Below are 22,672 nucleotides of genomic sequence, written 5' to 3' on the forward strand. Positions count from 1 at the left end.
GGTTCCTATGACAGAGTTTGCTTGGTACGGTCTTTGTGTTAGTGTTATTGGTCTGTGTACCACTCAAGTTTACTGCTGTATTGCTTTCTGCTTGTCGGCTCGGTAGTATTTAGCCTTGAGGGGTACACCAATGTCCGGGGTGCAGTCCAGGGAGAGTCCAAGGGAACTCCTCCTCACTGTGTGCTCTTGCTGCCACTGCCGCTGCTCAAACAATCTTGTGTTCTATTCTCTCAACCGGATCTTCTATACTTGTCCGATCCTCACTAACTTCTAGCTTCTCTGCTTTTGTGCTGCTCCTTGTTCTTATTTCTGCATCAGGTAAGTCATCTGTTGGTACACAATCCCCCAAACTAGTGCTTGGTTGATCTTGATCAGCTGCTTCAGAGTTTGTTATTCTAGGCTCTTCAGATGCACAACCTTCTGCACCTTTAACTTCAACTTTTTGTTGTTGATTTCCTTCATCAGGATCTGGTACTTTCTTTGTATGACTGGCATGTATCTCGTTAGGCAATCCTGCACATTTCACTGCTCTTGTTGAAACCAATATGACCTGTTTTGGGGTGCTCCACCTGGGTGCGAGACACGTTTCTCGGGTGTGATTCTTCACTACCACCCAGTCACCTGGATTTAGATCATGTGCTTGATCCGGCTGCCTAGTCTCTGCATCTTCTCCAACCTGGTGAGAGACAAAATGCACTAGGTCAGCCAATCTTTTACAATAATCCAAAACCAGATCATCAGTTATGCTTAACAATCTGTGTCCAGGTATGTAGGCTAATCTCATTGTTCTTTCCATGAGTACTTCATGGGGACTCAACCTGGTATTTCTGTCAGGATTGTTTCTGAGTCCCATCAGAAAAAGAGACAATGCATCTGGTCAACACAGTGAGGTGGATGCACACACTTTTGCCAATCTTGATTTTATTGTGCCATTCAATTCTTCCACTATCCCAGAGCCTCTGGGCGATAGGCACACTGCAACTGTTGTTCAATCTTGAGTGCTTCACAGATCAATCAAATGATTTCATTATTAAAGTGAGATCCTCTATCTGATTCCACTGTTACTGGAAAACCAAAACGTGGAATAAGCTCCTTCAACAATAATATGGCAACTGTTTTTCCTGTCATTTCTCCTGGTTGGGTATGCTTCCACCCATCGTGAAAACAGACACACTATGACTAGTATGCATTTTAGTCCCCTACATGGTGGTAACTGAATAAAATCAACTTGCAACCTCACAAATGGTCCTTCTGCTTTTCCAATTCTTCACCAACTGACCACTGTCTTCCTACCTGGGTTATTCTGTTGACAAATTAAATATCTCTGGCAAAGGCTCTCTGCAGCAGTTCTAAACTTCGAATTGTACCAATCCTGTCTAAAAAGTCCGATCATAGCATTCCTACCTATATGTGTGTCTCCATGATACATTCTGGCCCACTGTGAAAGTAAACAATCTGGCATGACTCGTCTGCCATCTGGATAAATCCAGACACCATCTCCTCTTCTTTGGCATCATATTTTGATCCACTCTTCTTTTTCATTTTCTTCTACTTCATCTTGTAAATTTCTAACTTCCTCCCATGTTTCTAATGCTGAAATAATGTTAATAATAATTTTTCCTAGGCAACAGCATACCTGTCTGAAATCAGGTTAAGCATAGAAATGGGTGAACAGAAGCCTCAATTTACAAACAATAAAATTATAGTAAAAAAATATATTTTGTTATTATTAAAAAATGGTACATAGAAAAAGGAAATACAATTATTGTATTTCCTTTTTCTATGTACCATTTATTGTTTGTCAATTGAGGCTTCTGTTCACCCATTTCTATGCTTAACCTAATTTCAGACAGGTGTGTTGTTGCCTAGGAAAAATATTATTAATATTGTTGTTGCCCTGTCCTAGGAACTGTATCTAGACTCAAGGGGTCCCTTTTATTATATCTAATGCTGAAATAAGCATAAGTTGGCATCTGATTCCTGTTGTTTCAATTTTCTTGTTCACTGCCATTTTTGTTTTAGCACAGTATAGAGCAACTTGATCAGCATAACGCTTACCCGCAGTCACATAGTAATTTCCTGACTGATGTGCAGCACATTTGACCACACCTACTTCTTTTGGCAACTGTATGGCTTCTAAAGGCTCTTTCACATATTGTCCAATTTTGAAAGGGGTTCCTGAAGTAGTCATGAAATACCTTTGCATCCAAAGATGGGCAAAGTCATGCACAACCCCGTAACCAAACTGACTATCAGTGTAAATGGGTACTCTCCAATTTTTCCCAATTTTGCAGGCTTTAATTAAAGCAATCAATTTGGATACTTGTGCAGACCTGACTCCAGGTAAATAGGATGCTTTGACTATTCCAGCACCTGATTACTGTCACATTTTCTGCTCATAGAATAATTCTCTCATATTTTGTCATTCGACTTGGGGTAAGATTACGGGTTCTGAATGAGGGACGCATACCTTGACAGGATGTCCCATCACAATCAGTTCACTCTGTCCAAGACTTGTACAAGCACCAGCTACTGCTTTCAGACAACCAGGTAATGCAGCGGCTACTGGGTCCAAAGTAGCAGAAAAATATGCCACTGGACGTCTCATTAAACCATGTCTTTGGGTCAATACTGACAAAGCACAATTATCTTGTTCACAACAAAATAATGCTCATTCTTTTGTGTAATCTGGCATTCCCAATGCAGGAGCTTCATATAGAAAGTGTTTTAAATTTACAAAAGCTCCCATGCTTTCATCATCCCATTCTACAGAATCTTTGCTCATTTTCTTGTCATTTGTATCAGTGGTTTGGCCAGCACAGAAAACCCGGCTATCCACTGCCTACAGTATCCTACAACACCACAGAGAAACATTCTAATGTCTTTCTGGGTCTGGGGTAACTGCATCTGTTTTATTACTTTTATTCTTTCAGGTATCACCCTCCTTGCTCATCTTTCTGTTTGATGTCCCAAATATTTTACCTTGTTTTGGCAAAACTGTAGTTTTTCTGGTGACATCTTGTACCCTCCATCTGCCAGATGGTTTAATAATGCAATGGAATCTAAGACACAATCTTCTTGTGTTTTTGAGGCCACTAACAGATCTTCTATATACTGGACCAAAAGTTAACTTCTGGGCATTACCAATGTTTAAAGGCACTTTTTCAGAATCTGTTTAAAAATTGAAGGACTTTCAGTGTACCCTTGAGGAACCTGATTCCACATATAAACTTGATTTTCAAATTTAAATGAAAAGAGGTATTGGCTATCTGGGTGTAATGGGATAGAGAAAAATGCATGACACAAATTGATTACTGTGAACCATCCTGTATTCCTTGGTATTTGATATAAAATCACTGCTGGATTTGGCACTACGGGACAACAAGGTATCACTATTTTATTTATTTTTCTAAGGTCCTGTTCTATCCTATATTTCCCATTAGGTTTCTTAATGCCAATTATGGGTGAATTACAAGGGCTGCTCATTATTTCTTTTAAAATGTCTTGTTGAATCATTCGTTCTATTTCTGCTATGGCACCTAATTTTATTTCTGGACTCATTCGATATTCTCTTGTATTTGGGTAAGTGGCACGTTCCTTTACAGTCACTTTCACTGGGTCCACATCTGCCATCAATCCTGTTTCCAGTGAAATCCTATACCTTTGAATTTACTGTTAATTTTAACTCATCTGGTAGGTCATCTTTTACCATCATAGACTATATCTCATCTACCTCTGTTCCTTGTTTTGCTAACATCTATTTATAGATGCTATCTTCATCTGGGGTTTGGATTGTGACTAACCCTGGGCGTAGTGTGCGTAGTGGGGCTACGCGAAGCTACGCAAAGTGGGCAAGAAACTACGCCCACCTGTGCTCTTCGCGTAGACCCACTACGCGCCGCATGCCCCCCTCCCCTACATACCTAATTTTAGTAAATGGGCACATAAAAATAAATAAAAGGCACTTACTTTGTCCGCGGCGTCCCGGGGCTCCCTTTGCTCGTTCACGCCGCCGTCTTGATAACCAATGCGCATGCGGGCGTAGTGTTGCCTGCTTCGCCTTCTTTGCAAAGGGCGAAGTAGGCAACACTACGCCCACTTCGTGGGCGTAGCTAAGTCCTTCGCCCAGGGTTAATTGTGACACCATCTGGTGTACAATATGTAGGAGAGTAGGATTTGCTTACTATGGTTACCCCCACTTCTTGCTGGTGTTTCACTGTTTTTCGACATTAGTCTGGCTGGGGCCCTGCTAACCAGGACCCCAGCCTAGCTGTTTCCTCTCTAAATTGATTGCATGTACTTTAGGTACACTCCAGATTGGTTACTGGGCTACCCTTGTGAGTCCCTAGTATATGGTTCACTAGGCACTAAGGGCATAGGTACCCCAGAGGCCTACCAGGGGCTGAGGCATGTATTATGCCACCCATGGGAAGCCTTCCAAGATGGCACCACAGGTCTTCTACTGCAGCCTGGGTAAGGTGGTGCATGCACCCCTTACTGAGATATAAGTTACCTATAACTACCTTATATCACTGACACATATAAACCTATAAGTCACTCCTATGGCAGGCATTATAAATCCTGAAGGTAGAATGCTTGGATTTGTGTGAGAGGGTGCCCATGCATGAGCAGGACCCCTCTTCAGCTGCCGGAATCACTTCTCTGTAGCTGTTCTGTGATGCAGCCTGACCATATACTCTTAAGTGCACTATAACCTTGCGGTTAAGGCTAACTTTGGAATGACTGCATGGAAACATGGCATGTTTCGTGTCAAACACTTTGGCATCCTACCCCCACCAGTCCTGGCCATGGGAATAGAATTCCACACTTCTAGAGGGAGAGACATGTACACACTGGTCTAACTGGTAATAGTTTAAAAGAGCCCCAGCATCACAAAATGGATACTGCAGCCACAGACACGGGCCTGATCTCCTGCTGCTGGATGAAACTCCGGCAGGGGAGGCCTGGACAATAGGTTTCCTATCACAGGGAGGTGTAACCACCTCCCCAAACATGCTTTAGTGTATTGGGGCTGGGTGGGTGCATTCAGAGAATGCTTTTCAGACAGTACTGGGGCACACTTGGTGTCCCTATGCATATCCCAGTTCAAACTGGTTGCAGGGGCACTCAGCCCCTGCTTTGGCGCAAAACTGGACAAAGGGGAAGGGGTGAAACCACCCCCTCCCTAGGTCCTCCCATAAGTGGGACCCTAGAGTAAGTCCAACCCCTAAACTTAGTATAAGTATAGGAACCCAGTCCTTGGGACTTTAGATTACACTGGACGAAACTCTGCAACATATATCCTGGAACTTCAACATTCTATTTTGACTAGAATACAGAAGAATCTCCCTTGGGGTCAAGGAGTGACTCCCCTATTCAAACAGGCACCAAAGAAGCATCTTGCATTAACAAGGCTCCCGCTGGATCCCGACAGATTTGCGACACAGGACCCAGACTTATAGACTTCTCCGAGGCTGACACGAGATCCCAGCAAAGCTGAGACCTGCAGGCATCATGAGAGATGTGGGAACAGACCTCCTGGCTGGTGTGCACATTTGCTAGTGCACCTACTTCCCAAGCTTTCCCGAAGTTGTGCATTGGGCTACTTGTAGTCCAAGCCCTGAGCACCATCTGCACTGAAGTTTGTGGGCCTACACTCCACGAGTGTTCCGTGGGTTCGCTTCTAGCAGTTCTACTTGAGGCCCCTTCGCGATCCCTGGTCCATCAACTGGTGGGTCCCCACTATGGTAACCCTTCTGTTTCTTGGGATTTCCTGGTTGCTCCAGACGTGCCCTGACTCCCCTCCAGTTCCTCAGACCTTGTTGGTCTGCACCAAAGCCAATCTTTACTTTCTGTGTGGGTCGCTGTTGCCAAGGCTTGTTGGGCCTAATCTGGAAACCTACACCGCAGCACTCGACATCCTTCATGGGACAGCGTCAATCCAGCTCCTGGTTGTCGTCGACGTCTCCTGGTCCTCGTGGCCGAAGAGTCAAGCTTCACCTTCTTCACCTGAAATCACCTGACATTGGTTGGCATCTTCTCCTCGCCTTCCTGGTCATTGGCTGGTCACCCAGACTCTGTCCCCTCTGCTTTCAAGTTCTTCTTGACTCCGATCCAGGCTTGGATCCATCCGGACACTTTCGACTTGGTCGCCTGCAGCACTTTTCAGCAGCTCGCCATTGAAAACGATGACAAAACCCGACACCAAAAGACATCTATGCACCCGGCTTCCCTGGGTGAGGTAACTTGAGTACTTCAGTGCTCCTGTGGGTATTGACCTTAGAACTGCCTAGTTCTAAAGGGGTTTGCTCCAAGTCTTATTCTAAGTGTCCTTCTTTGTAATTTTCAAACCAAGACTTTCCCCGTAGAAGTAAATGGTGATTCGCGTCTGTGTTTAAACACTGCACGCGTCCCCTGTGGGTCCCCTATGTCACTACCTTGGGTGGTTCCTGGTTGCCCCAGTGGTTCTACAGGCTCTAGGCCTTGTATCTATGTCAGTCGTGGTTCTTATACCACTTTCTTAGTATATGGTTTGTGAGGCCCCTTGGGCAAAATGTATACTGTGCTAATTCACTGTGTGCTAAATGATTTTACTTGATGTACTTTTGCCTCTAGCCTCATAAAGCGACTAGAGGGATGTGTTTGGAATAAATACATATATTTCACATATATACCTGGTGTGGTTCGCCTTTCATTTGGTCATTCTAATACTTAGCCTGAAGGCTGCTCTCCACAACTACCACTAGGATAGCTTTCTATATAGGTTGTCTTTAACCTACCTTCATAAGGGTCGTTTGGACTGGTGCAAGGTGCCCACTAGAATAGTGGACAGCATATGCCAGGATAACTTCTCACACAATATGTGGTGCAATTCAGTCAGTCAGTCAGTCAAAATTAACTTTATTCAGCTTATTATAGCCATCAAAGTGCAAATAACAAAACAGGACAGATCAAATCTACGATCATAAAATACATAGATATAAAATCATTTAAGATCCCCTGTCTTGGTACCATGTAACAAACATAAAAAAGAAAAGTAAAACCATATGACAATTATTAATCTTCGTGGAGTCCTGCTCCACTCAAAATTCATTATCTACAATAGAATAAAATACACTCCGAGTAATACAGTAGTTCATACAAAAATGAGCACACCACTAGAGTCCATAACAAGGAAAATAACAACAAAAATGAGAGTACCGTCCTCCAACACATAATTAGGCCTGGGAGTAAATAAATAAATGAAATAAAGTTGGCCCAACTTACACTTGTCTATCTTTACATATAAAAACAAAAGATACGTTTCAGATAACGTGATCCAAAGTCCTGTCCACAGGGGAGCTCATAAGTGACCTATTCCTGTGCTCCTGTTAGAAAACTTGCTACCCCAAATCAGACTATAGGTGACACTAGCATTTGTAAATATACCAGCGCCGGCCTGACTTGTTCAAGGTTACAACCTCTAAGCAAAGGAATAATACATTTTCTGCGTGGTGAATTGTAATATGCACAGAAAAATATTATGTGTTCTGGTCCGAGAAATTATCGCAAGGACAAGGGTTTAATGTTCCTTCTTTAAAATACCCTTTAGGAAAATCAAGGAGCCAGGTAACCATATTCAGCCTGAATCTTATCCAAAAAAAAGATGGTATGGTTCGTTTATATAAGATAAATATGGTTGGATCTGTCGACCCAGGCTCAGTGTGGCAAATATTCTCACCATGGGTTTTTTCAATTCGTTCTCCTCCCTTAATACTCTTCGTCATTCTAAAAACTGCTGCTTGAGGTCTCTAATGGCCGGTTTACCCAGTGCTGAGTGACTCAAAAATAAATCAGGGCAGGTAAGGGCTTCCATCTGGTCCTTAATATATCTCATGAATCCCGAAAAGCTAAAGGAACATTTGCACCTAACAATTATGTTACAGGTTTACCAGAACCTATGCCTCTGAAATATTACCAAACTGATGGGAACTAGCTTGCAAAGTAATTGTTCTCTGCTAATATATGTTTATTTTGTTACACTTATAGACAAATGCTCTACTTTGTAAATATCACTAATCTGGGTGGTTCTCACTTACTGCGTCTTTCTTCAGGTGGAAAAGGCATGGGTGGCTGGGAAGGTGGAATTCGTGTGCCCGGCATATTTCGATGGCCTGGTGTCTTACCTGCAAACACAGCAATTGATGTGCCAACAAGTCTGATGGATATTTACCCTACTGTGGTTCATGTAGGGGGTGGAATACTGCCACAAGACAGGTATAAACAATTTTTTATGCTTTGAAATGTATTGTTTTAGAATCTATGTCATCAAAAGAATGAAGATGTTTTCCCATTTAAAAGAATAGTATCACATGTAGCTCCCTTCACAGAGACTACTGTACCTTCAGAACTCATTATTGGCCTGACAGAGTTGGATAGCAACATGAAATTCCCCTTCTCTGCATAAAATGCAAATTTAGGTGATCAAGTCCACCAGCATATTTCCTCTACCAACACTATCCCTTTGATAGAGGCAATTTTACTATTAGATTCTTCTCCAGATTTGCATTACATACAGACAGTCAAAGGTTTCTCTTGCCATCCAACTTTAAATCAGGTCCTACAAACTTTGAAAGAAATGCCTCAAAGAGTTCTTGGAATGTGTCATAATGAAATGTTGAACATGGAGGGGAATGTAGCAGAGGGGTTGTGGATGCCTTAGAGGGATAAACGTGAACATCACTTCATTCTCTCAGTCTATTTACAGGCAGTCAACCATAACACATTTATACTGTGCTGCTCCCCTGCTCCTGGTGTTATGCTTTTTTGTCATAATATCTTTGTTTCCTGTTTAGGTGACTCATATCCTGAGTCTCTGGACAGTTTGCCTACATTCTTTTAAGGGAGTTGCTCATCAGCAGATTCCTCAATTTGCTTGCGCTTTTCCCCGCAGAGTGCTGCTCCTTTTAGCATGGCTAAATACTGTCCTGATTTCTCTGCATTACTAATGTTGATGGAATTTCATGATATATTGGTGAGGAGTGCTGGTACAAATATGTCCCTAACATGGTATCTGGGCATGCTACTTTTCCCTGGGTGCCCAAATGTGTATGTAGCTAGTATCCTGACTTTTCGTTTTGCCCTGGTGTCATGCAAAGTGTCTGCAAAGAGGACTAGATCTGTCCATGAAAATACGAGTTCTGGGACTTGTTGATTCACCTAGAAGGCAAAACAAGCATACCATCATAGTTGACTCAGTATTATAGTCCTTTTCCTCGGTATAGCTCATAAAGAGGTAGTAGCAGCCTTCCATGTTATGTCACCGATAGTATGTGTAACCAGCCATTTTAAGCTAAGTCATGGAGATGTGGCCTACTGGCCCCCTTGTATAAAGTTCCACTGTTATATGAATTTCCAGAAGTTTGAGCTCATAATACTTGTGTAAGGTGAGTGCATGTGCAGCTATCAGGTACATATAGCACATATGCAGCAGTAGGACTTTGTCAGAGTCTGAGTACTGAAGCAGTGGGTCCATTTTGGATGGCCCTGGTTTGCCATGGCACAAGATGGAGGATAAGGAGAGTTTCTACACTCAGTGGAAGTGTATTGCCTTCATCCCGGTGGAAGAAGAGTGGAGATCCAGATACTGAAGTGAGCAGGATGGAGATAGGGCTACATTTTGAAATTATAAGAGGAGTTTTCTTGCATGGGCCTGCTGATGTGTTCTTCCTGAGCACTGCCATTTAGTAGGTGCTAGGTGCGAGGGGTGGGACTGCAGTTTCTGTTGTTCAAGGTGAGGAAGTTTCTACGAATGTCCTGCCCTTTATCTGTACCTGATTATTGCTTCAGAATGTCTGATGACCACCAAGTGAAGGGATCTCACAATTTATTGTGCTTATTTTGTGGTTACTCCAGTTTTGAAGCTGTTCCAGCACTACCTGTTAAGAGAAGCATCACTTTATACAAAGGCTGTTTCTGGTGAGCAGCCTGAGAAGGACACCTGAAAGAGAACCACACCAAACCATTTCTGCCACCATGTAGCCGCATCCTCGGTCAAAAAAGTGTGTACAGATGAGGGTCCAAAACCACCCTACTGTGTTTCAGGTCCAAGTTCTTAATGGTCGAGGGAGGACATACTGCACAAATTACTCAAAGGACTGTTGTGTTACCATGGCTGGTAGTCAGATGGGACATCAACTGACTTTCTGCTAGAAGACCTTAGGGTCCCCTTAGTGCTCAGAAGCCTGTTTGTCCTCTGAGAAGGAAAGAGTCTTCCTTGCCCTGTGTGAGGAAAGACTGTCAAAGAGGAGAAACCCAGTGTGTCTCTGGTCAAGGAACACCCAGAGAAAGTGCACTGCCTGAGACAATAAATCAGTAAGTGACCCATGCTGCACGGCGTCTAATAGGCTTTCTCTGAGGTTCCTAGTGATAAACGCACCAAACTTTTCCCAGGCAGCAACTTTTGTACTGAGTATTTTTGCACCATCCCTGTGTTTGACTGCAAATGCCATGGGTCTTGCACCTTCACATTTGGCTATCATTACTGTATTACACAAATTGTGCATCAGCCCGTGTCAAGCTGCAACTGCCTGCAGCTTGCAGCCTGCATTGACCCATAGTTAGTAGCAATTGCCTATTGTGAGAAAGATGCACTGACCTTGGATGGACAGAAAATAGTGAGTTATATGCATTACGCACCGGTCTGTGTTGGACTGCATCTGCAATTCTGTCTGACTTTATACTGGCTTTTGCTGGGCTGCACCTGCTGTATTGCATGATTCATGCACAATCCCATGCTTAAGTGCACCTACCACACTGTGTGTTCTTCGGTGTCAGCCCAGAAGTGGGCCATGATGAATGGGGACTCTGAAGGTGCTAAGCAGTCTATGTCCACTCCTCCGAAGGATTGCACATTCTAGAGACATAGGGCCAGAATCACAAAAGTAATCTGAGACAAAGTCCTAACTTTGGGTATTCACAAAAGGCATGTAGGAGTAGTAAAGTTAGGATTCCTAACTTTACTACTCCTAAACTGAGAAAAAATCCTAACTTTACCACTTTCAGTTTTCACAAAAGGCATTTAAGAGTACTCCTAAACTTAGAAAAATCCTAACTTTATGACTTTTGGTATTCATAAAAGGCATTTAATAGTAGTAAAGTTAGAAATCCTAACTACTACTCCTAAATGCCTTTTGTGAATACCGAAAGTCGTACAGTTTGAATTTTTCTCAGTTTAGGAGTATTAAAGTTAGGAATCCTAACTTTACTTCTCCTGCATGCCTTTTGTGAATACCGAAAGTAGTAAATTTAGGATTTTGTCTCAGAATACTTTTGTGAAACGGGCCCATACACTTCTCCCCCACCTTTCCTGTGACTGCTACAAGAACAGTGCACAAAGAGTGAGGGCCACAGCCTGCAGTCCAGAACCAGTTGCTGCAACAATCTGGTTTGAGCGCAAGGACTTGAGCCTGATTTCACACCAGCTACAACTTCAAGGTATGAAAAAGACTGAACTGGTTGCCCATTTGAACTAGTGGGCACCAAAATTAGTACCTGTGTTTCATTCATGCGCCTACCACTATTTACTGGGTTCCTATCGAGATAGGGACACCCGGGTGGGACAGAGCAGGGATGGAAAGGAGAGAATATTGTGCCCACAGTGAAATAACTAACAGGGATACTACCTTTATACTTCCATTGTATTGTGTTGTACTTTTTATTACTGTGTCATTAAAAGTACTTTATTTTTTCCAAAAAGACGAGCACCGAGGTGGACATTGGTTTATTGTGTCTGTTAATAATTAATGAGTTCTGAGCTAGTGTAACCCACACTACCTCCCTTAGAAGTCTCTGACCACTCACTGTCAACTGCCAAAAAGGTATACTTCACCCAGTTCACAAAGCCGTAGCAGGACAGATGCCAGAACATACGTGGCAAATGATTGGGCTGGACTCTTTCCATGAGGCACAGGGTCAAGACTGATTTGCATATGGCTGGGTCTGAACTGGGGTGGTGAAGTGAGCTAAAGAATGATGATGGATTCAACCCGGATCTCTGACTGGAGGTGAGTGTCTGAAAAGTTTCAGCACTCCATCCATCATTTTGTGTTTGCTTTGTTTGCCCCGAGTTGGCAGGATATGTCAAGACGTGGGTCCCTTGCTCACTTTGCCACTGGATTCAAGCTAGCCTTGCTGATGAGGCGTATTACCCCGAAACCAGGCCCAGGATGATTATTTCCAGTCCAGGGAAGACCTGGCTTGGACCCAGGCTGGACAGTTCCCGTGAGGCACAGGGTCAAGACTGATTTGCATATGGCTGGGTCTGAACTGGTGTGGTGAAATGAGCTAAAGAACGATGATGGATTCAACCAAGATCTGGGGGTGAGAGTCTGAAAAGTCTCAGCACTCCATCCATCAGAGTCCCTAGCTCACTTTGCCACTGGATTCAAGGTAGCCTGGCTAATGAGGCGTGTTACCCCGCAAGCAGTCCCAGGTTGCTTGTTTCTGGTCCAGGAAAGACCTGGCATGGCAGTTCGGGCTGTACTGTTCCCATGAGGCACAGGGTCAAGAGTGATCTGCATATTGCTGGGTCTGAACCGGGGTGGGGAAGCGAGCAAAAAAACGATGATGGACTCAACCCAGATCTATGACTGGGGGTGAGTGTCTGAAAAGTTGCAGCACTCTGTCCATTGTCACCTTGTGTTTCCAAATGATCTTAAACACCACTGTTGGGGCCCAATAACCATTGTCTGGCCTGTCTTCCCAGAACAGGGTCTGACAGGGTGTATGCCTTTAACCTGACCCCAAGTTTTAGTTGTTGCTTAATGTCCCTTTTTGTGTCTGTGTGTCTCATGAAAACTGCTAACAAATAGCTTGTTTAAAACTTGAGGATAAGCAGGGTGTCCATATACGTCGACATGCAGGAAAAATTGACCTGTTGATCATATTCTTCATATATTTTCGTACATGTGGATGCAATATACCACATACGTTTGGATTTGAAAGCCCTGCAATGTGCAAAATCATGGGGTTTTGCTTATTCAAAAGGGTTAAGAGCAATGTGGAGAAGTGTGGCTCACGGTGTAGAGCAGGCAGACCCGGAAGCTGAGGTCAGACCCGGGACCAGGGTTCAATTCCCGACGCGGCAGGGTCTTGAGCTCAAATGTCCACGGACTCGATAATTCTCGCTTCGGTGCCTGCTCTAATCATGGGTTCTCACTCTGCAACTCTGGGCATTAAGCTTGCTTAATCTCCACAACGGCCCCCCTGCGGCGGGATGCCTGGCTTTCACCTTGGGGATGCCCTGTAGGGGCTATCTCACAGGGAAAAGCCAGGACGGGTTCCCAAGGCAAGCGCCGGGAAACCTCCGGGTAGCTGTGCGCTCAATAAATGCAATAATAATAATAATAATAATGTACTAAACCCACTTCACAATCCGGAAAAGCCTTTCTAACTCTCAAATTGGGATTTGTGACCTATTCTAGATTGCAATTAAAAGGAAGCGTGTAAGGGTTGTCCCCCTCTAATTGCAAGTTGCAATGGTATGTATCAATGCTTTGTGACTACACTCACAGGTGCAAACCTTGGTCAGTAACCAGCATCTCAAAGCTTTCAGTAACGGATTCGTAAAGGGGAAGCTGTTAAGGCACCTTCCCAATATTGAACTGGGTCTTGCGACCTCGAGATGTTCAGCTGATGTACAGAGGATTACTGCCTGCAAGCAGGGCCGGACTGGGAACCGAAACCGGCCCTGGCAAGCTGCTCAGCAGCCCTCCTTTGCGGGGGGGAGGAGTAGGATGCGACCAATCTGTTTGCAAGGGCCAGTATCAGCCGATTTTGTTACAGGGGGCGATTTTGAAAGCCGCCTGCAACAAAAACGCCCCCCAAGGGGACTAAAACTGGCCCTCACCATGGCGGCCCTCCGGGTATATGCCTGTTGCCTGCTACAGCCAGTCCGGCCCTTCCTGCAAGCCCCCGATGTATTCGCCAATGGGAAACTTGTTTTTTAGGGAGCACCAGTTCCTTGAAGGAACACAAGCCGCTGAAATAAAAGGTTTGCCTTTTGGGATGTAAGTACAGGGGGTAAGGTCTGGAGTTCTTTACAGGCCGTTGCCCCCTCATGAATATTTTTAGGCAGGTCGTTCTTCAGCGCCCGCCCCGGGGGATTTAGCGATGCAATCGATTACTGCATAGGTCACCTGAAAAAATCAGATACAGGACACGAAAAGTTAGTGCTCCATTTGTGACCACTAGCTGAGGCCTAGCTCTTAGTACTTCAGTCCATTTGAGCTGTAATGCAGCATTTAAATCTTCATGTGTAGATGTACCACAAAAAACTCTTGAGGTGAAGTGTACTTTGTTTTAATGATTTTTGCCTTTAAGGACTTCTGTTCTCTCCATTGCATCAGAATAATTGATGGCCGGAACTTGATGCCCCTACTCCAGGGAAGGATGAAACACTCGGAGCACACCTTCATGTTTCACTACTGCGGACTGTTTCTGCATGCAGTGCGCTGGTACCAAGCAGAAAGTGAGTAAAATTAATAATACACTGACACCATTTTCATTGTCTAAAATGGGTTGAAGGGAGTAATAATACAATCCATTTGAGCTGTATCTTATATGCATGTGTGGTTATGAGTTCTTAGTGGATGTCTTTTAGGGTTACACAATCTAAATTTGCTCTGGTTATAACAACGGGCATAGATGGGCCAGGGGTTCAGCTTGCACCAAAGAGCCAATATGGAAGCCAGGAATTCTGCCCTGGTTTGAGGTCACGCTATCTCCAATGTTGCCTCTTTATTGATTTTAAAGGGCAATCCTTCATGCATAGTTATCTTCCACGAGACACTTTCGTCAACTGAGTTCAATATGTTCAAATAAAGTAACTTGCAAAGTATAAAAACAGCATATTAAACATACCCGGCACCGATTAAGAAACATTTTCTAAAAATAAGTTCAGGAAACAAAGTGTGATTAAATGACAAAAGAATATCCACACATTTCATACACAGCCCTCCACCAAACTACATGAACAAAATATGCATTGGCAAAGACAAAAGGGTTGACTTATAAAGTGATTGGATGATTCTATCCATGCAGTCACACATTCATTCATCCAAATAGTCAGTAGCTTATCACACATGCACTCAGTACCTCATCTTCCCACTCCTATATCAATTCATCTACCTACTGACTCATTCTTGATTTTATTCACTAGTTCACCTACACCACCACACAAATCCTCAGTTAATGGTGAATTACTTCCAGTTATCAGCCAGGAATGTTTGCTTATCTGCTAGTTTGTAAGGGGTGCAAAAATACTTACAGTAGTGTATGGCTACAGATATGTGAGAGGTGCGAGAACTCTTACAGCAGTTTATGACTGCGAGCCAGTGAAGGGTGTGGGAGGGCTGTCTGTAGTATGTGGTTGCTAATCTGTGAGGAGTGTGAGATTGCTCCAAGTAGTGTAATTGCTCAATTTGAGGAGTGTGAGACTGCTGGCAGGTGTTGTCAGACTGCTAGTATGAGGAGTGGAGGTGTGATCAGCAGTCTATGACTAACAGTCTGTGAGGATATGTGAGAGAACATTTGGTAGTGAGTGGAAGTGCTGTTGGTAGTGCAAAACCGCCTGTATTTGAGGGGAATTAGTGCTTAGAGTAGTGTGTGAGTGTTAGTCTGTGAGAGGTGGGGAGTTTTCTCATTTTTGGCAACCTCCACTGGCAGCTGTGTAACTTGCAGTGCCACAGCACGGGCAACAGTAAAAGCGTTGGTTTAGTCTGGGACAGAAGGCAATCACAATGCACCTCCATGGCAGTGCATGTAGGATTGTGTGTACTGGTTTGAAGGAGAGATTCCCAGGACAATCAGGTGTAACTAGGCGCTAATTGTGATTATTGGGGTCATCTACCTCTGGTATCATGCTCCTGCCCAATTATTTTAACCAAAGAAAGCACTTTTAGTGCTGGCTGCGAAGAAGAACAGTCCAAGGCTTACTCAGGAGGTAGTGTAGGGTTGAGACTCAGAACTCTCATTAGAAAACAACACTTTTTAATCCATCAATATTCAGCATCCAATGTGCCAATTGTTTTCCTGCCCTGCCCCTGGGTCTGTTACATAGAGCCATATAATCTGCTCAGGCATCCCAGTGTGGAACATGCAAGGCCGTGTTCAGGCTCGGCCCGGGTGAAAACCGAGCCAAGACAGGCCCATCTTAGCCCATCATAGACCGGATGAGGCTGGGCTATACCTCTTTCTTCTAAAGTTGGAATTGCGGAGCTTCTGGAGCGGGTGAGTGGCCTATAGGGGCTCCTTTTGATGTCTGCAGTACCTGCATGTCTTCAGTCCTGGTGGAATTGCCTGTCCCAGTGCCATCTGGACTGTCTCACAGCTGTCATTGTCTCTCAATTATGGGGGGCATTGACAACTGATAATCTGTGGAAGTACCTATAACATCCCAACATCCCTTGCAGAGTGTGTCTAGTCAAGAGCTGCCTTGCCTGTGTTCACCCGTCACTGTTTGGATTCCGTTACAGCTTCTACTAATATGGCCAAATTGAAGGATAGAAGCTGGTTGGGGGGGCCATCATTAAGAATTCACTTTGTTGGGTGAGATATCTTGGGCTCTGGTGTTCTTGCGCTCTAGACGAGCCAAGTGAATCAACGTTTCCCCCCTGTCTGTCTTTAGCCATGGTCAGTGGGACTCCTTGCCTCGGATCCTGTTTGACATAGTGACATGGGGAAAAGGAAGGCACAACCCAGGACCCGTTTAGGTTAGGGCAGCTGCACCTCACCATTGATATATTTTTGACAAAGGCAGTGGGAGATATCAATAAGGAGATAGACTGGGCCAAATGTCAGCATCCTTTTGATTTAGGAAGCTCGGGCTGTGTTTCACATTGGCTCCATCACCTGTATCTAACGCCCCTATGGCCGCCCTGTGTCCAGGGTCATTCCCTTTGTCTTTGATCCAGAAGTAGGTAATCCTTCTTTCTGCGAGCCCACAGCCCCAGGATCAGCACCTGCCCCTCCTCAGTTTATTCTTACTGCTAATGTGGCGAGCCCTCCAGCTCCAAACGAATCTGCTACAGTCACACAGAAGGAACAGGCGAGTGTTGGATTAGGTCCTAACATGGAGGAATTGTTGAATTAGCTAGCCCCGGCACTACAGAGAATTAAGGAGACTCTTATTGACCTTTTATCACCAATCCTGACCAGACTGGACAAGCTGGAGATGGCATCTAGGGACTTGCATGTAATTTGGATATGGTTTTAACTTCTTTTGCTAAACCCCATTCCAACCATCCATCGTTGTACCCCTATTTACCTGACACTATATACACTGGTAATCACTGGAATAGTAGTGGTATCACATATGTCAATGTACTAAAAGGGCGTTTCAGTCTAACATGCAACTAAACGGCCCAGTAGATCTTGTTTTGAGGGAAGGGGTTCATCCTCTACCACGCATGTTTCTCTGGCCTTAGATAGGGCAGATGCCAACCACCTTGGGGTGCAATCCCCCAAGGTTATTCAGCTCCCAGTAATTGACCTTCCCCCAGCATGCGCTCCTTACACAGTGGTCCTGCTGGGGGTCCCAGCCCTACCTGCGCACAAAGAGGAAACTACCACCCAATTCATCAATAAATCCTCGAATTGGCTAGCGCAGTATTCTGGGTTTTCAGAATGGGATTATCATGATATTTTGATGGTGAGGAGGGTGGCTTGGATAAGAAAGACAAGGAAAATGTTTAATGGAGATTGTATCATCATCTCTACATGTTACCCAGAGATAGCACAGAAAATCGTCTTTGGGGCATCTAAATCATTCCTCGCAGGCAAATGCATAAAATTACTACCGTTCTGCTTTTTGATAGACCCCCACTGCGTAACCAGGGTGAGGAATTTTGTATGAGGGGCATGTTTACTGAAGGAGGTTTGGGGTGGCAGGTGTAACTTAGAAACTTTTATGGCCCGTTAGAGGAGCTGAATGAGCTGGATTGACTCTGTGAATCGGAGGCAACAAATTCTTAGTCCCCCTATCGAAAAGGCCCCTTGTGTCAGAATCCAGAAACAGTTAGTGCTCCATCGATTTTATTGTTGACCAGAATATTATTAGTTCCCCTCCCGAGATCCTCCCCAAAGTCAATTTTGATGATCAGGTAAGGCCTTTTACGCCTTCCCCCCTTTAGCTCATTTAGGAGGCACTAAACACAACTCCTAAAGTGAACTTAATCTCGTCTCCTGGAACGTGGCAGGTTTTGTCTGCCAAGTTTTCCGATGACAGATGGCTTTCATATATTAGATCATATCAAATTATAGAACTACAGGAGACGTGGGAGAAACAAAATAATGTTTTGGGGAAGGGTATTAGACTTTTTTTGCCCAGCACAAGATTCCACCATGGGAAGAGTGAATGGGCGTTCTTATAATATTTGTGGAGTTAGAATTATGCAAGGAGTTGCAGACCTTTAAGTGGGATTCCTTGGTGTTCCAGGGCATAAAATTGTGTATAGTGAGAGACCCCCACTTGGCATAATCAACTTCTATAATATGAAGAAAGAAGGGGCTGGTTGTCCAACGTTATTGACCTATATATTGCCTAGACTCCCTAAAGGGTGAGGGTCTTGAGCATATGAGTCTTATTTTAGTAGGGGATTTCAATTGTCACTTGTGTTCGTCTTTCTTAAAGACCTCTTCTATCGCACAGCCCTGTCCACTCATAGAGGCCCTGCACATGAAGCACACCATGGAAGGGGATGAGTTAAAAAATCTCTTATTTACTCATAACCTTGTACACACCCTGGACCACTGGCACAAGGGACATATCTCACATATTCCCCCGTCCTATAAAGGTAGGGGATCTGTCACGTCATAGACTTTATTTTTGTGTTTGCCTCCTTGGGCGAGGGTAAGGGCCTCTTCACCATAGAACACAAGTCATTTAGCGACCATAATCCCCTGACAATTAAACTGAGGGGGGAGGGCACCCATAAATTGGCCCCCTGTAATTGCCAGGCACCTCTAATCCCTACGGATCTGGGTAGCCATCTATGTTGGTCAACCATAGATGCCAAAGCCTATAATCATAGCCTTTTCTCCTCCTAACAGCTTTGGATAGCCCTTTGTTTTGACCCCTATTTCTCAAGTGAGGACATTTTAAGTTCTTTTACCTCCATGGACCAGGTGGTCTCAGGTTCCTTAACGACACAGTCAGTGAGGCATGTCCAGGCTCCCCAATTGTGGTTTGACCGCAATTGCTCACAAACATTGAGGAGGTTAAAGGCAGCCTGGAAGCAGGAGCCCTGGGTGAAAGATAGAGTGACTCAGTGCCAGCATTTTTACAAAGGGTCGGTGAAACTACGCATACACCAGTTACAAAAACGGGTGTGGGAGGACCTAGAGAAAGCAGGGGAGTTGAGGGACTAGGCCCAATTCTTGAAGATCATTAACAGCCCCTGCTTTGCAGAATCAGCTAGGCCGTCCATGTGCCATCATACTACCTCAGAGCAGTAGGTTTTCCATTTTGAAAAAGTTTATTCCGTAATCTCTGTGGAAGAGACAAGGGTAGATATACTTCCTTGGCCAGCTATAATTCCTGTCAGATTCTTGCTGGATGAGGTACATTGAAGTATAGAGCTGCTATCGCTAAATACGCCTCCATGTCCTGATGGAATACTCACAGTTCTGTTTTGTGATATCATTGAGGTCTGGGCCCCCTTTTAACCCAAGTCCTAAACGAGGTAGCCTTAACGGGGATATTGCCCTCCTGGTCCACTGCAATAATTATCCCAATCTACAAAAAGGGGATAAGGGCAATCCGCAATCATTTCGCCCGATCTCCCTTATTGACGCTGTAGTAAAGGTCTTGGGTCGGGTTCTTTTATCCAGACTTTGAGTGGGCCATAGACAGCCAGATTATATCGGACTTCCAATTTAGTTACAGTGAAGGCATGTCAACAACAGATTAATGCCTCAATCTTTATCTTTTGACTGCCAAATACACCCTGATATAGGTGTTCTGTATTTAGCCATTATTGACCTTACACCTGCGTTCGACCGAGTCAACTAGACTAAGCTATGGGGCATTTTACCTTCTCTGGGAGTGGACCATTCTATCGTCCAGCTACTTATTTCACTCCATGCCCAGACGACTGCAGCAGCGAGATAAACACATGAGGGGACACTCACAAATCATTTTAATGGTACAAGGGATTCGCCAAGGCTGCATTTTATCCCCATTCTTATGTTCTGTTTATATTAATGGTCTTGAGGCGGCCTTTTGGCTCTTCAGTTGGATTCTCCTAGAGTGGGGAGAAGAGCCTTGCCAGTTTTAGTCTACACCAATGATACAGTGCTTATGGCCCGTACAGCCCTGGGCCTGCATATTTTAATAGATGGCTTTATCTCTTTTATGGACAGGCTGGACCTGCCCGTTAATTTTACTAAGTCATATGTACTAGTTCTGGTCGATGGGGGCCTTGCAAGAAAAGTTTTAAAGCTGACCATCATATTCTGGCCAAGAGCTCAGCTTTTCCCAACCTATGAGTGTTATTCGATGACCGCTCTCAGTGGAGAGCCCTCTTAGATGAATAGCGCAGTAGGTTGAATAAATCAGCAGACCAGTCTTATGGCACCGGAGGTCATTTTAAAACTGTGAAAATCCAAGGCCATCTCGGAAGTTTTATATGGCAGTGTGGTGTGGGGGTACATCCCTTGTCATTGTTTACAGGTGGTGGAAAACCAGTTTTCGGGTGGTTCCTGCCTGTATCCCATTTTACATCAGCTTGGTCAGTGCACAAAGAGCTAGTGGACGATTACCTGGTACACAAAGTGGCAATTAAACCATTACTTTGCTAGATAAAGATTTGGACACACAAAGATAAGGGTTTAAACTGCTTGATTTTAGAGGATTGTCTAGCCCTGGAACAGGGCACAAAAATCCCCTGGTAGCCTTATATTAAGGAATTCGCACAGGTTATAGGAAGGCCAGACCTTTTTTTTGCACATCACACTTTATGCCCTGGGGATCTTAACATCATAAAAGAGTTACATCATAAATTCGTCACTGCCCAGCGTTAAAATAATGCGCTCAGTAAACCTACAGTGAGGGCTTATGTAATGCTAAAGTCTTTGCCGGGCATGGAACCATACCCTTTTGCACTCTCCAGCACCCAATATAGATTTTTAAATACACGCTGCAGATTAAATCAACTTCAACACCTTTGATCTTCAGCAGCTAGATTTATTTCCTTATCCCAAAGAGACTCCTGTGGCTGCAATATTAGATCTTCATAGGATACTCTTATTATGTTTTATTGTGTAAATTGTTCTCAGTGCCAGGAAAACAACACCTCCGGCCCTTATTAAAGAGTTTGAAGTTTAGGCAGGCAAAAGTGGCACTTTTGCACCTGCAGTCCAGGTTATCAAGAATTGATTGATCTCCCATTGCTTTGTATTTATGAGGTTACTATTGGTGTGACAGGTATATATTCAAACAACAAAGATCTGGTAACATCGGGCAACACCCATTTATTCTTGGTGTGACTGGTATAGGGGGTTTCTAACTCAACCCAACCACTGCTACATCAGTTATACAGTCTAATCCAGTCCTCTGTGCCCATCTTTCTCATAGTTTTTTATAAAAAAGAGGAGGGGGAAGGGGGGGGGGAATATAGGTCAGATCACAAGCAAAACGACATACTCTCAACAATTAAGTGTATGTGTACCACAAACAAAAATGTGTGGAAAAATGAGAAAGCACCTCATGTGTGCACAACCAGAGGAGCTACTTGCAGGTTTTCACCAGCTTGCCCACATTCTTATCATCATCGGAGACTTTCTCATACTGAAAATAAATTTGTGTCCAGTAAAAAATTGTCAAGAGGTGTAAGAGGTGATAAACATATCACTGGAGAAAGCGAAAAAGAAAAGAAGACCCAGTGAAAAACACGACAAAAGATGTCTCAAATAGCAATAAAATTGAGCTAGAACTCACGTATATAATTACACACTTTTTAATCCGAAGTGTGACCTTGCTCAACATTAAAAACATTGAATGCTGTAAACTGTTTTAAGGAAGGCCATCATGTTTCATTGCCTGTATGTCTTTGCGGAAAATTTGTCAGGGCTTCGAGGCCAGCAATCACCTCCCTGGACATCTAACCTTGAATAACGAGTGCCAAGTGGAAGCCACAGGCCCGCGTACCCACTCCCACAAAGTCAGGGGGTGTGTATCCCTTGCACTTTAACGCCTCAAAAAACAGCATAACCGTTGCTTATAGGTTCATCGCTATCCAATGGCCATCACCCGTTGTCTCAGCCAGGTCGAGACAATGCATTAGACGTCGAGAGAGGTGATCGCCGACCTCGAAGCCCTGATGAATGTGCCCCAAAGACATACAGGCAATGAAACATGTTTACAACATGCAGTGTTTTAAATGTTGAGCATTTTTAGAGAATGAGTTGGGGTAGGCCTACTGTGTCTGTAGCCCTGACCCCTCATGCCCCAACAGTCTGTCTTCCCCCAGTGCTGCTTTAAGCATTTAACCATATGCCCTCCCTCATGGGGGGCCTACTGACCCTGCACCACATAAAATTGGGGTCCAGTCAATTCAGCCCCTGAGAACACACCTAAAAGGGAGTACTGGAGTCCCAAGGACCTACAGGTATCCCCTCTACAAAAAGAGCCAGT

The 22,672-nt window shown here is 44.2% G+C and overlaps 1 protein-coding gene across 1 annotated transcript in view; it reads left to right on the plus strand.

Moving 5' to 3' along the window:
* LOC147698101 (arylsulfatase H-like) overlaps positions 1-22,672 on the plus strand; it is a 433,996-nt gene that overhangs the window by 402,677 nt on the left and 8,647 nt on the right. Inside the window, exons 8-9 of the mRNA XM_086934776.1 lie at positions 8,094-8,256; positions 14,388-14,509. Of these exons, the coding sequence (XP_086790902.1) occupies positions 8,094-8,256; positions 14,388-14,509 (285 nt within the window). The remainder of the gene's footprint in view (positions 1-8,093; positions 8,257-14,387; positions 14,510-22,672) is intronic.

This window comes from Lissotriton vulgaris, chromosome 8 (assembly GCF_964263255.1).
Source record: "Lissotriton vulgaris chromosome 8, aLisVul1.2, whole genome shotgun sequence".
NCBI lineage: Eukaryota > Metazoa > Chordata > Amphibia > Caudata > Salamandridae > Lissotriton > Lissotriton vulgaris.